At 44.7% G+C, this 12,546-nt stretch overlaps 2 protein-coding genes across 9 annotated transcripts in view; both read right to left on the bottom strand.

Annotated features, from left to right (window-relative positions):
* Nucleotides 1-7,584: 7,584 nt before the first annotated feature.
* LOC121986714 lies at nucleotides 7,585-8,480 on the bottom strand. The gene is made up of 2 exons (XM_042540661.1): nucleotides 8,308-8,480; nucleotides 7,585-8,035 (listed from the first exon to the last, which is right to left on the bottom strand). The coding sequence occupies exons 1-2, from the start codon at nucleotides 8,478-8,480 to the stop codon at nucleotides 7,585-7,587; spliced, it is 624 nt and encodes a 207-aa protein (XP_042396595.1).
* Nucleotides 8,481-10,079: 1,599 nt separating this feature from the next.
* The window catches only part of LOC121984499, a 155,727-nt gene continuing 153,260 nt past the window's right edge, over nucleotides 10,080-12,546 (bottom strand). For all 8 annotated transcript variants that reach the window (XM_042537444.1, XM_042537448.1, XM_042537442.1 and 5 more), the window contains 9 exons: nucleotides 11,626-11,741; nucleotides 11,434-11,535; nucleotides 11,243-11,356; nucleotides 11,093-11,149; nucleotides 10,939-11,005; nucleotides 10,817-10,870; nucleotides 10,663-10,737; nucleotides 10,548-10,583; nucleotides 10,080-10,465 (listed from right to left, as the gene is read on the bottom strand). In XM_042537444.1, coding sequence (XP_042393378.1) covers nucleotides 10,373-10,465; nucleotides 10,548-10,583; nucleotides 10,663-10,737; nucleotides 10,817-10,870; nucleotides 10,939-11,005; nucleotides 11,093-11,149; nucleotides 11,243-11,356; nucleotides 11,434-11,535; nucleotides 11,626-11,741 — 714 coding nt within the window. In that variant the 3' untranslated portion in view covers nucleotides 10,080-10,372. The remainder of the gene's footprint in view (nucleotides 10,466-10,547; nucleotides 10,584-10,662; nucleotides 10,738-10,816; nucleotides 10,871-10,938; nucleotides 11,006-11,092; nucleotides 11,150-11,242; nucleotides 11,357-11,433; nucleotides 11,536-11,625; nucleotides 11,742-12,546) is intronic.

Genomic DNA, 12,546 nt, shown 5'->3' on the forward strand with positions numbered 1-12,546 from the left:
CTACCTCCTGGAAGAGCTACCTGATGAAGCCTTTCCAACTTTTGATGATGATGATTAGTCTGTACTTGCTTCCATAGTTGTTCAATGCACAAGACTGGAGTACGAGCACTTTACCTTTGAACATACACTTGTTATCGCATCCTTTGTATTTGTGTTTATGACTATCAGGGTGTGCTTAAAAGATTTATCAAGGATGCACCTCCTCCATAGCTATTCACCCCCATAATTTTCATTTGCTCGCGAAATCGCTAAGTGAGGCTAACCTGCTTACCGACCAGGCCTCAGTTTGGACTTCACTAAAGTCCCGACCGAGATTATCAGTTTAGATTTTTGAGTTCTCACTTTCCATGGCCTATCATTTTACCTTGCTTTTAAAGGTCCGCGAGAGCAATTACTATAATGAGATATGTTCCCGAGGTCCCTATTATTCATTTTTCTCCTTGTATTCCCCGCTACTGCTTTTTCTGACACATTCTCTTGGCTCCACTTTTTATGACAATCCAACGACCTCGCTTGCTTTAATGACGTGAACTACTTTTGCCATGGATCGTTGAGTGACCGCTGACAATAATGCCCCTTGGAGTGGCGGCTATAAATATATCCCCCTCGCCATTCCTCTGAACCTTTTATCGCCACTAGCCTTCATCTTCTTCTTGTTCCCACTTGCTGTTGCCCTTGCCTCCCCGCATCCTATTCCTGTCTTCCCCATGAATTCCCCAGCCCCCGTCTATGCTCCGGGAGTTTCCACTTTCTCTAGAGTAGACTTGGATGACCTCCTCTACTCATACGAGATTTCGAGGGACACACACATTATTATACCTTCTGAGATTCACCGAGCATCCTCCCCTCCAGTAGATTATACTACTTTCTTCAAAGAGCAGTTTGTCACCGACCTTCAATTTCCGATTCACCCTCTGTTTTCTGCGATAAGCCGCTACTTTTGAATCCCACCAGGTCAACTAACTCCCAACTCTTTAAGGATCTTGTGTGGGTTCGTGGTGCTTTGTAAAGTATGTGACATATCTTGGTCCCCGCGCTTGTTTCACTTTTTCCCCCCCCCCCCCCGCCCCCACCGACATAGTGAGGGTCTGTTCCACCTCCAAGCCCGTCTTCGCACTACTTTCTTTGGCTTCATTCCTTCCTCTGATACTGAGTGGAAAGATAAATATCGCTTCTTAAAATTTCCATCCGCCATGGAATGGCCAACTCAGTGGCAATCAGCCCTTCCTACAGCACCTCATTTGGGAGATTTTTAAACAGATCCCCTCTTTATGGGGGCTTCGGTGCAGCTAGTGGGCTGGCGGCTGGATTTACTTAGATTGCTGGCGGAGGACGTATTATTCCTATTCAGGATGAGCCATATCCCTTCTTAACTACCTCACTCTCTAGGTAAGTTCTATCTTACCTTAACTCCACTTATCTTATTTTTGTCGTAACACTCTAACTATGATATTCATTACGCAGCCAATACCCTAAACTGTGTGTCTGAGATCCAGCCCCTCCCTTTAAGTGATCAGGAAATAAACCGTAGAGGCCGCTCATACTGGCCAGAAGGAGCCTTCCCCACTCGGCTCCTCCCTTCTCAGGGTCAACAACAACAACAGCTCCTCAATCAACCCCTCTCTCAGTTCCCCGATCAGCCCCACGCGTGCGCTTTGCTACTGATCCCATTAGCCAGACCGCCTCTTCACTCCCTACTCGCCAGTCCCGAACCCCCTCAGAAGATTCAGACTCAGATGACCAGCCTTTGTCTCGCCGACCCCGATGTAGATATACCGGTCCTACTCAGGTCTCCGGGACCGATTCTGCTCAGGTTCCCGAGAGTTCATCCTCGGTCCAGGCCTCCTGACCGGCCTCAACTACTACTTCAAGTTCACAATTCTCGGGTACTCCTGTGGCCCGACCTTAGGCTCAAGCAGGAATCTCATGAGGAAAAGCTCCAGTTATTAAAGAAGAAGTCCTCACAAAGCCATCCTTGACTCTTGTAGGCCCTTTTCCAGCACATGTGCCCCCTCATACTTCTGCAACTCCGACACAACCTTCCCTATCACAACCGACTACTTCCTCTTTTCCCGATCCTCCTAACACCTCCGCGGGTCCATCAACTCACCCTTCTACCATTGACCCCCAGGTAGAGCAGTCTCATTCACAACCCCCCAATCCTAGCGCAACAGCTGCTAGCCCTTCGCAGTCTCAGAATCTCACCTACCACCATTATCGAACCACCAAACCCTCCGAGCTACACCTAAGGGACTAAACCAATGCTCTGACTAGCTGCCTTACTATAAGAGGTCAGTTGTCGACCTGCTGGGAAGAAAGTATCCAGCAAATGCAAGATCTCCCTATGCCTGCCCAAACAGACAGGTTTTCTGAGGTGTACGTGAAGGTGAGTTCTGATCATCTTTTACAACTTTCTTATTACTCTCCCTAAATACTTGCTTTCTGGCCTAGGCTTTTGCTGAATCTATGGTATTGAATCAAACGACATTTCTTTTATACTGACACAACAAAGAGCTAAAGGATCGGGTAGAGGAGCTGGAGTCACAACAATCTGATCTTGCCTCGAACGGGTACCTGTTAAAGGCAGAAATACAAAATTTAAAGAGAGTCAACATGGCCTAAGATCAAGCCTTGAAGGAAGCTCAACTTGAGATCGTCCGCCTGCATGACGAAAAGAGCAAGTTAGATGTCTTCTATAAGCAAGAGCTAGACCAATGCATCCAAGAGTTACAATCTAAGGATTTGCTCCTGATGGACTAGAGCAAGGACTTAGAGTCTTAAGCCACCGAACTTCAAAATATGCAGGCCAAATTATCTAAAGCTTAGTCTACTCTATCGACTAATATTGGTGCTCTATAGACTTGGCGGGTGAACAAGAGCGTCTAAGGGTGAGCCAAGAGGAATACCTGCGCTCCCCGGGCTTTGGCACCCAAGTAGGAGACCGCTTTGTGGTATCCATAGCCTACGGGGCCGCAGGGGCGCTCAGGCAATTATATGAACAAGGGTATTTATCGGCTGCTCCCCCGGAGGATTTCTTAGACCATCGTCGGATTCTACGAGGATACCTGATGAGGTTTTTGCATAGTTCAAGTAGTTCCACTCTATGTATCTGAACAGTTTCTATCTGTTTCTGTTTATATTCCACTAGTTTGCATTACGGCTATAATTTCAAATTGAAGATTAACAAAACTTATATGCACTGCTCTTACAATCCGATCGAATCCTACAGTGTATGAGTGGAGACCCCATACCCCAGATTGAGCGTGTTAGACCCGCCCAGTCCTATTTTTCACTCTTAACTCTTTACAAAAAGAGAGATTTAATTAAGTATGATAAGGCAGTAGGTAATTAGCGCTCCAAGGTATGTCTAGCTTCCTACCCCAGGCATCCTGCAAGTAGTAGGAACTTGACGCTAACTTCTTAATAATTTTATAAGGTCCGTCCCACTGGGGTGCTAGCTTAGTTATTTCCCCTACAACCTTTGTTTGCTTCCACAACAAGTTCCCCTCTCCAAAGAATCGGGGAACTACTCTTCTATCATAATTTTGATGCATCCTTTGCTGGTAAGCCGCCAGCCTAGCCGTTGTTCGTTCATGAATTTCACTAATAAGATCTAGCTCTGAAAGTTGCCGCTCGGTGTTTCCTTCATCATATAACATCCTTCTGATGGAGGGCACCCCAATTTCTATAGGCATGACTGCTTCATTGCCATAGACCAAATGAAAGAGGGTAAGCCCAGTACTCTCTCGGGGAGTCGTACGATACGCCCAAAGGATGTTGTGCAGTTCCTCCGTTCAGTTGCCTCCCACATGATCCAGCTTAACCTTCAATCCCCGCACTATCTCTCGGTTGACAACTTCTGTCTGTCTATTACTTTAAGGGTACGCAACAGATGTAAAGGCTTGACTTATGTCAAACCCTTGACACCATGCCTGGATCCTATGACCTTGAAACTACCTCCCATTGTCAGAGACTAATTTGTGAGGTATGCCAAATCTGTAAAGGATATTCCTCCATAAGAATTAGATGACTTCTCCTTCTGTGATTCTGGCCAGGGCTTTCACTTCCACCCACTTAGAAAAATAATCCACAACTATGAGTAAGAATATCTTTTGGCTAGGTGCCATGGGGAATGGTCCAACGATGTCCATGTCCCATTGGTCAAAAGGACACGAAACTATGGATGTTTTCAGCAATGTCATTGGTTTGTGTGTCAGATTTTGGTGCTTCTGGCAAGACAGACAAGTGTTTACCAACTGCTGAGTATCTTTTTGCAGGGTGGGCCAGAAATACCTGGCAAGTAATACCTTTCGGGCTAGTATGATTGTCACAACATCCTAAGTGTATTTCTCGTAAAGCATGTTCTGCTTCCTCCACTCCTAAGCATCTGAGCAGCTGCCTAGAAAATGTTCGCTTGTATAATTGGTCTCCGATCAAGGTATAAGCGTGAGCTCACCTTCTGATCAGTTGTGCTTCTTCAGGGTATAATGGTAAGATGTCTCACTGGAGATAATTAATCATTGGCGCGCTCCAATCAATCAGCTCTTCAATATTATTTTGTAGATCTATTTGGGCTATGAGGATGGTCTGCGCTATTGACCTATCCAACACTCAAGTGGTCAGAGAGTTGGCCATCTTGGCTAATTCGTCAGCTCGGCTATTTTCAGCTCTGGGGATCTTAGTCACTGTGACTTCTTTGAACTCCTCCTTCATTCTCTCGTATGCTTCTTGGTATACTTGCAGCTTATCACTATGAACCTCGAAATTGCCCGCTACTTGCTGAGCGACCAATTGAGAATCTGAGTACACAAGTACCCGAGCGGCTCCCATATGTCGAGCTGCCTGCAGCCTTGCCAACAGAGCCTCATATTCTGCTTCATTATTGGTGGCTCTGAAATTTAACCGGGTGGCTAGCTGCAATATATCCTCTTGAGGGGATATCAAAAGGAGTCCTACACCACTGCCTTACTGAGTAGCCGACCTATCCACATAAACCTTCCAAGTTTCCTCAGAATCGGCTTAATGGACTTCTGTTAAGAAATCTGCCAAGGCTTACGCTTTAATAGCAGTGCGAAGCTGGTATTGTATGTCGTATTCTCCCAATTCGATTACCCATTTGATGAGGCGGACAACAACTTCTACATTAGTAAGAGCTTTTCCCATGGTGCTGTTAGTTAAGACAATAATTGGGTGCGCCAAAAAATAAGGCCTCAATCGACGAGCCATGAGCACAAATCTGTAAACTAATTTTTCTAGGGCTGTGTACTTGGTCTCAACCCTTTCAGTAAGTGACTATAAAAGTACACTGGTCGTTGTACATTGTCTTGTTCCTTCACCAACACCGCCCCCACAGCCTCAGGGGTGGCTGAAAGGTATACCCAGAGCGTTTCCCCTGTCATGGACTTGAACAAGGAAGGCAAGGTCTCCAGATACTTCTTTAGTTCTTCAAAGGCTCGAGTGCACTCCTCGTCCCATTAAAACTTAGCGGTTTTCCTGAGCACTTTAAAGAAAGGTGCCGCTCGATCTGCCGACCTAGAAATAAACCTGGACAAAGTTGTTATTCTGCCTACTAATTTTTGAGCCTCCAAATTTTGAGGAGCTTTCATGTCTTAGAGTGCCTGAACCTTCTCAAGATTAGCTTTAATTCCTCGCTCGATCATAAGGTACCCCAAAAATTTTCCTCCTCGAGCTCCGAACAAGCACTTCAATGAATTTAGCTTCAATCCATATTGTCTGAGGGTGTGACATGTTTCTTCCACGTCAGTAATCCAATTTATGGCCAAATGGGACTTGATGAGAATGTCGTCCACATATACTTCCACATTTCTACCTATCTGTTCTCGGAAGATCTTATCCATCATCCATTGGTAAGTAGCTCCCGCATTTCTTAATCCAAAAGGCATGACAGTATAACAGAACGTACCATCTGCCGTGATGAAACTGACCTTTTCCTGGTCTTTCGATGCCAAGGGAATTTGATGATACCCCTGATAGGCATCCATCATACAAATCCTTTCGCAGCCAGCCGTTGAGTCTACCATATGATCGATCCTGGGCAGTGGATAATAATCTTTGGGGCTGGCGCGATTTAGGTCCCGGAAGTCAATGCAAACTCTTCATTTATTGTTAGGCTTGGTCACCAGGACTACGTTAGAGAGCCAGGACGGGAATTGTACTTCACTGATATGACCAGCTTTCCTGAGCTGGTCCACCTCAGCTCGAATGATCTTATTTTGCTCAGCAGAAAAGTTTCTCTTCTTTTGCTTAACTGGTCGGGAATCAGGTAGGAGATGCAATTTATGCTCTGCCACCTCGGGTCTGATTCCTGGCAATTCCTCGGGGGACCAAGCGAAAACATCCCTGTTACAGGTTAAACATTGGACTAGTTCTGCTTTGAGCTCGGTAGGTAGGTCACTTGCTATGCGGGTGAGGCTCTTCGGTCACTTAGGATGAAGCTAGACTTCCTCCCAAGGAAAGGGCTCCTCTGTTGCAGCAAGAGGTTCTTCTTGGATAGCATGAACACCCCCATCCAGGGTTCTTTGTGCTTTACGAGCCTCCACTCTTACCATATCTATATAGCACTTGCGAGAAACCCGTTGTTCTCCTCTGACTTCTCCTACTTGGTCCCCTACGGGAAATTTGATCTTCTGATGAAAAGTGGAGACCGTCGCCCGAAACTCGTGTAATTTCGGTCTGCCTAGGATGACGTTGTATGATGAGGGCGAGTCTACCACTATAAAAGTACTTCTTCTGGTTCACACCAGTGGCTCATTACCCAAGGATATGACCAGCTTAATCTGACCCATGGGTTTCACTTCGTTGCTAGTGAAGCCATACAAGGAGGTGGCCACCGGCTATAACTCGCTGGCGTCAATCTGCATACCTTCAAAAGCAGTCTTGAACAAGACATTGACAGAGCTTCCAGTATCCACGAAAACCCTGGCCACGTGACTGTTGGCGATGACGGCCTTGATGATTAGGGCGTCATCATGAGAAAGTTCCAATCCTTCCAGATCTTGGGGCCCGAAGCTAATGATGGGGCCGACAGCCTGCCCCTGGCTACATCTGACAGCATGAACTTCTAAACGACGTTCATGAGATTTCCATGCCCTGCCAGAATCTTCATCTGTAGGTCCGCCAAAGATCATTCCTATCTCTCGGATCGTCGTATTGCTCATGTTCTCTTCCTCCCGAGTTTCCCCTTGCTCCTGACCCCAAACACGCTGCTGCATATTTGGACCACCCTGCTCTGGTTGGGATCTTCTTGCTTGGCTAGCCCCAACACCTTGTTCATCCAACAACTTCTGTACCTGAGGGGCAAGCTCGGGTGGTGGCAGACCTAACTCAGCAGCATGTAGAGAGTCCCGAGCGAATTGGAAACACTTGTTGGTAGCATGCGTATGAGACCGATGGTAGGTGCAGTAGCGCAGACCCCATGGACAAGACCGACCGGGAATCCTGACCAAGTGGGAAGGGAGGTCAAGCTTCCCGAGCGTGAGAAAGAGGCTGGGCTGGTAGTTGAGGTATCCTCTTCTCTGGCTTCTTGATAGGCTCGGGGGCTTTGTCTGCTTTTCTACGTGCAGCCTACACCTTCTCCACATGAATATAGCTGGCTGCTCTTTCCAGCATTTTATCAAAATTCTTCACAGGATTACGGATGAGGTCTCTGAAGAATTCCCCTTCCACCAATCCATGTGAGAAGACGTTCATCAGTATCTCCGTAGTGGCAGATGGGACATCCTGAGCCACTTGATTAAAGCGCTTAATATAACTTCTTAAAGGTTCAGCGGATCCTTGCTTGAGGGCAAAGAGGCAGTGGTCCATTTTTTGATACTTCCTGCTACTAGCGAAGTGACGCAGGAAAACGATTTTGAAGTCTTGAAAACAAGTGATGGATCCGTGTGGCAGTCCATCAAACCATTTTTGCGCTGAGCCTGACAAAGTATTCAGAAATACTCGACACTTGATGACATCACTATATTGATGTAACAATGCCGCATTCCTGAACTTGCAGAGATGATCTTCAGGGTCCTTGCTACCATTATATTACCCAATGGCAAGGGGCTTATATCCTTTAGGCAGCTTCTCTTCTAATACCCTTATGGAGAAGGGCACTTGCTCTTCCAGCTCTACTCAGGGTTCTTCCCTAAAAACGATAGTTTTTCCTTTCTTAGAGTCCCTGACGGGGAACTCTCCGCTATAGAAGCTTGTGGCTGCTCTTTCTTTGGATTGTAGCACCCAGGGTTCCGCTGATAGAAACCCAGACCGGGCTCCCTGTAGAAGGCGGGTGGAAACTCCTCGGGCTACTTTCTTTTAGATCCCCGATCAGAAATATTCGTGGGCTCTTTGGAAACATTGGGCAGTTTGTGCGATCGGGAAACAGTAGTTTGTCTTGCTGAAGCCGCCTGCTTCTTGGCCTCTTTAAAGAGCTCATATTCTCCTGTTGTCATAGTGACGTTGATTCTGCCGGTCTCTTCCATCCTCACATTCCGGAACAGGCAAGTGTGTTCCCACAGATAGCGCCAAATTGATCCCGTCCGGAATCTGAGTCAGATGGATGCCGGCTACGCTATCGTTGGTGTTGACGGAAGGTGACGGAGACCCTCAGTACTTCGAGGGCGGGTTCACACAGGTTGCTGACAAGGGCCGGTGACGAGGATGACGAAGCGAGAGTTCCCTGCGCACACTCAAACGAGCACCCTCCACGTTAGGGACCAAGAACCAGGGGAAAAGTCCCCAAAGCAGGCCCTCCAATGCTCAAGTCAGGTACTTTTTCCCCAGAAGAATAGTAAAATGCAGAAAATAGAAGACAGATGTGAAAATGTTAGTGAGCGTACCTGCGCAAGGGATAGAGCACCCCTTTTTATATGACCTTGCGTACTTCGGGCTTTTGGCAAGTGTCAGAGAATGTCGGGTGTCAGACCTTGTCTGGTGGTGAGTGACACTTGACATCCTCTTATAGGTAGGAGGAAGGTTCTATTATCAATGAGTCACAAACCATTAGAATATACCCTGACACACAACATATATTCTCTGACAGGTAGTTACGATTCTCTGAATCTGTTGTCGTTTTTGTTGATCGGGCATGAACAAGAGAACTCCTGACGACCAGCAATCGACGAGCCTGACTTGGATGTATCCGAGTATTCCGCCGTATCCCAACCAGGCGTATCAAGTTCTCATATATAAGCCTGTTGTGAGAAAACCCGGCCGGTAGAGATGGTTCCTCCTCTTCCTTCCCTGTTCCTTATGTTACCAGTCTGACTTCCTGACCTGGACATATTGACCGAGCAACCATTCCAAATTCCTGAACTAGGCCTCCCGACCGAGTAGCCGTTCTGAATTCCTGACCTGGGCATCCCGACCGAGCAATATGTCTGAATTCCCGACCTGGGCATCCCGACCGAGCAATCTATCTGAATTCCCAACTTGGGCATCCTGACCGAGCAACCTGTCTGAATTCCCGACCTGGGCCTCTCGTCCGAGTAACCTGTTTGAATTCCCGACCTGGGCCTCTCGCCCGAGTAACCTATCTAAATTCCCGACCTGGGCCTCTCGCCCGAGTAACCTGTCTGAATTCCCGACCCGGGCCTCCCGACTGAGTGTTAACTAGGTAGCGACTTTTAGCAGTTACAACCCCACTGTGGAGTGATACGCCTCCTCAACTTCTGACTGTCACGTCCCTTTGACTTCTGACTGTCACGTCCCTTTGACTTCTGATTGTCACGTCCCCTTGACCAGACCCTACCATTATGCACCGTATCACTAGGAAAACTTAATCTAGCATACAAATAAGAGATCGATGAAAAACATATACTATATTGCTATGAAAACATGAAGAAACAGAGCCTTAGCTTTGATACTAATTGATAGAACTTATAAAATCTAAGCTGCATGAATTATAAGAATCGTATAAGAATTTGCATATAGAAAATAAAAGAACATATGAGATTGGATCTAGTTTCAATAATTAATCATGACACAACAACATAAAGAATAACCAAAGACAAAGAAATCTAATTGAAGAGACATTCTTGTATTTTGCGTCGTCCAGAAATAAACCTTGAGGGAAGAAGAAGTGAAGCAGAAGCAAAAGGAATGTTTTCCAAGGAGTTTATTTAATGGGAGCCATGAGTTGTGTTAAAATAATGTCCTAAACCTTTGAGACTCACTCTATATATAGTGGGCATCTATTATTAGTCCATATATAATAATAGATGCGAGACTATAGATTCTACACATACAAAATCTACATTCAACCATTGAAACTTAAAAGGCCTAAGTTAGATCATATTAATGGATTCAGTTTGTATTTATATGCATAATTTATCATTAAATCCACTAATTAGGGATAATAACAAACACTGAACAACTACGGCTTCGCATGGGTTTCGAAATATGCCTTCTCTGCACTTGCCATGCGATCTTGGAACATTCTCCATTCCTCTCTGCACCGATCTTCCACCTATTCAACAATGCCAAAATAACATATCATCTCATCTGCAATTCACAAGATTCATAAGGAAGAGAACACGCTCTAATCGCACCGCTTTCCGTGGTGATTTTCCATTCTGTGCCAAGCCCTTGCACACATTAAGAGAGAATTTGTTTCACCATTGAGCAGAAGGCGTAGCGATGCACGTAAACCCAAAGAAAAACTACCTGATTTCCAAGTGTAGGAACACCTTGATGAACAATCCATTGTGCATCAACTATGCCGATACGTTCATGAGCAAACTAGATACAAGATCAATGAGACGGTCAGCTAGCTAAAGCAACAAAAAGCAGTTCAAGTGTCGATCGAAAGATGTACTACCTCCACGCATCTTCTAAGTGCAAAATCAAGACCCCATCCATGAACCAGGTCATTCTGCAGATGCATAAGGTTAGTGTACTTAAGGCATGCACAAGCATTGTGGCTGGAGCATTAGGAGGTACCTGAATCATGTGCCATGCGCAACGCCAGGCCTCTCGGGAAAAAACAGGCGCCATTATCTCAATAAACCTGTGCACGAGACATCAAGTAATATAATTAAACAATAAGTGGCATGACAATGAGTGTTGAAGACCGTTAAAAGGCGAGGGTCCATACGCAGCACATGGAGGAAGATGAGGGTCAGGACACCATCCACTTTTCTCCTCACTTTCCCTGACAGATGAGAATCGATCGATAGCCAACAAATTAATCAGTATGTTACAAAAGATTATAAAAAGTTTGCGAATTTGTTGGTGTGAAGCTCACTTGTGGACTTCTTTGTTCCTTCTCCTCTCTGTCATTTTCCATGTTAAATGTTCGTTTGCCTCCAAGCCAGGCTGTGAAATTTCTAGGCCGTGTTTCTTTACCAACTTAATGTATCTGAAATAGTTACCAAATTCATTTGGTGGGGTGTGTTGAAATTAGCATGGATACTTTAAGCAAAGCCAACTACTTACTCTTCGGCATTAAAATGCTCGACTCCAAGATCTTCGTCCCAAATGAATATGTAGTCGTATGGGGCCACGATATCAGGGTGTAGAAAGCGCTTCGCAAACCACCTTGAATGAATCAAGAGAATAAGAAGCGCACAAGAAGTTTGTTACCAACCATGATTTGAACTCTTGATCGAGTTTGGATTTGTAACTTGCCATTTAGTTTGTTTTCTTGCACTGACATGAATTGCCTTCTTGGACCACTCAAATTCATCCCACTCGCTTGTCCGACCGTCATAATGGAACAACATGATTGTAAAATTCTCGGAGAACTGCAACATCATGATTCTCGGAATCAAATACAAAGTATGTAGATACGCATAAGTTGCATACTCACATTTGTTTTATAAAACAAAAAATGCAAACCTGTTGTAAATAGGGTGGGAATAAGTTTGGTATTCGGCATAATAAGAATTTGCTTATGTGTTGATTCAATACATACAAGATCAATTAAATGAATAAGTTTGAACAAATCATTGTACTAAACGAATAAGCTTAGTGTTCGGTTCATTAATGTTTGTGAATAAAATTTGTAAATAATATCTGTGAATAAAATTTATTAACAAAGCTCTTATCAACATGCTAAATAAATAAAGAAAAATTTAAAATAAACAAACAAGTTTGTATTATCAAACACAAAAACCAATCAAACAAGTTTAAATATAATTAAAGTTTCAAACAATTAAACAAGCTTGAATTGAAACTCAATAACATCTAAACGAACCAACCTCAAGCTCGTAAAAAAAAAACCAAGCCAAGCATTAACCATCATTTCAACAACTTAGTTCATTTTAGGTTGAGTTTGGCTCGATTACCTTATCAAATAAGTTTAAACATCATAAAACTTTGCTCGACTTGACTTGGTTGCCCTAGCCATAAAGCTTCTTATTTCAAATCAAGTTGCTCCCTGAAATAGCTCAAAATAATCACAAGCAATAGTTCATCTGAATAACCCAAGGAGAACTCTTTTCTTTTGGTACCAGGTATATCTCTAATGGCAAACATTATCATGGTATTCTGAAATCAAGGATCATATGAAACCAATAGTTTCCAAGTCTATTTTGGCCAACCATTTTC

Source organism: Zingiber officinale, chromosome 5B (genome assembly GCF_018446385.1).
Source record: "Zingiber officinale cultivar Zhangliang chromosome 5B, Zo_v1.1, whole genome shotgun sequence".
NCBI classification, from domain to species: Eukaryota; Viridiplantae; Streptophyta; class Magnoliopsida; order Zingiberales; family Zingiberaceae; genus Zingiber; species Zingiber officinale.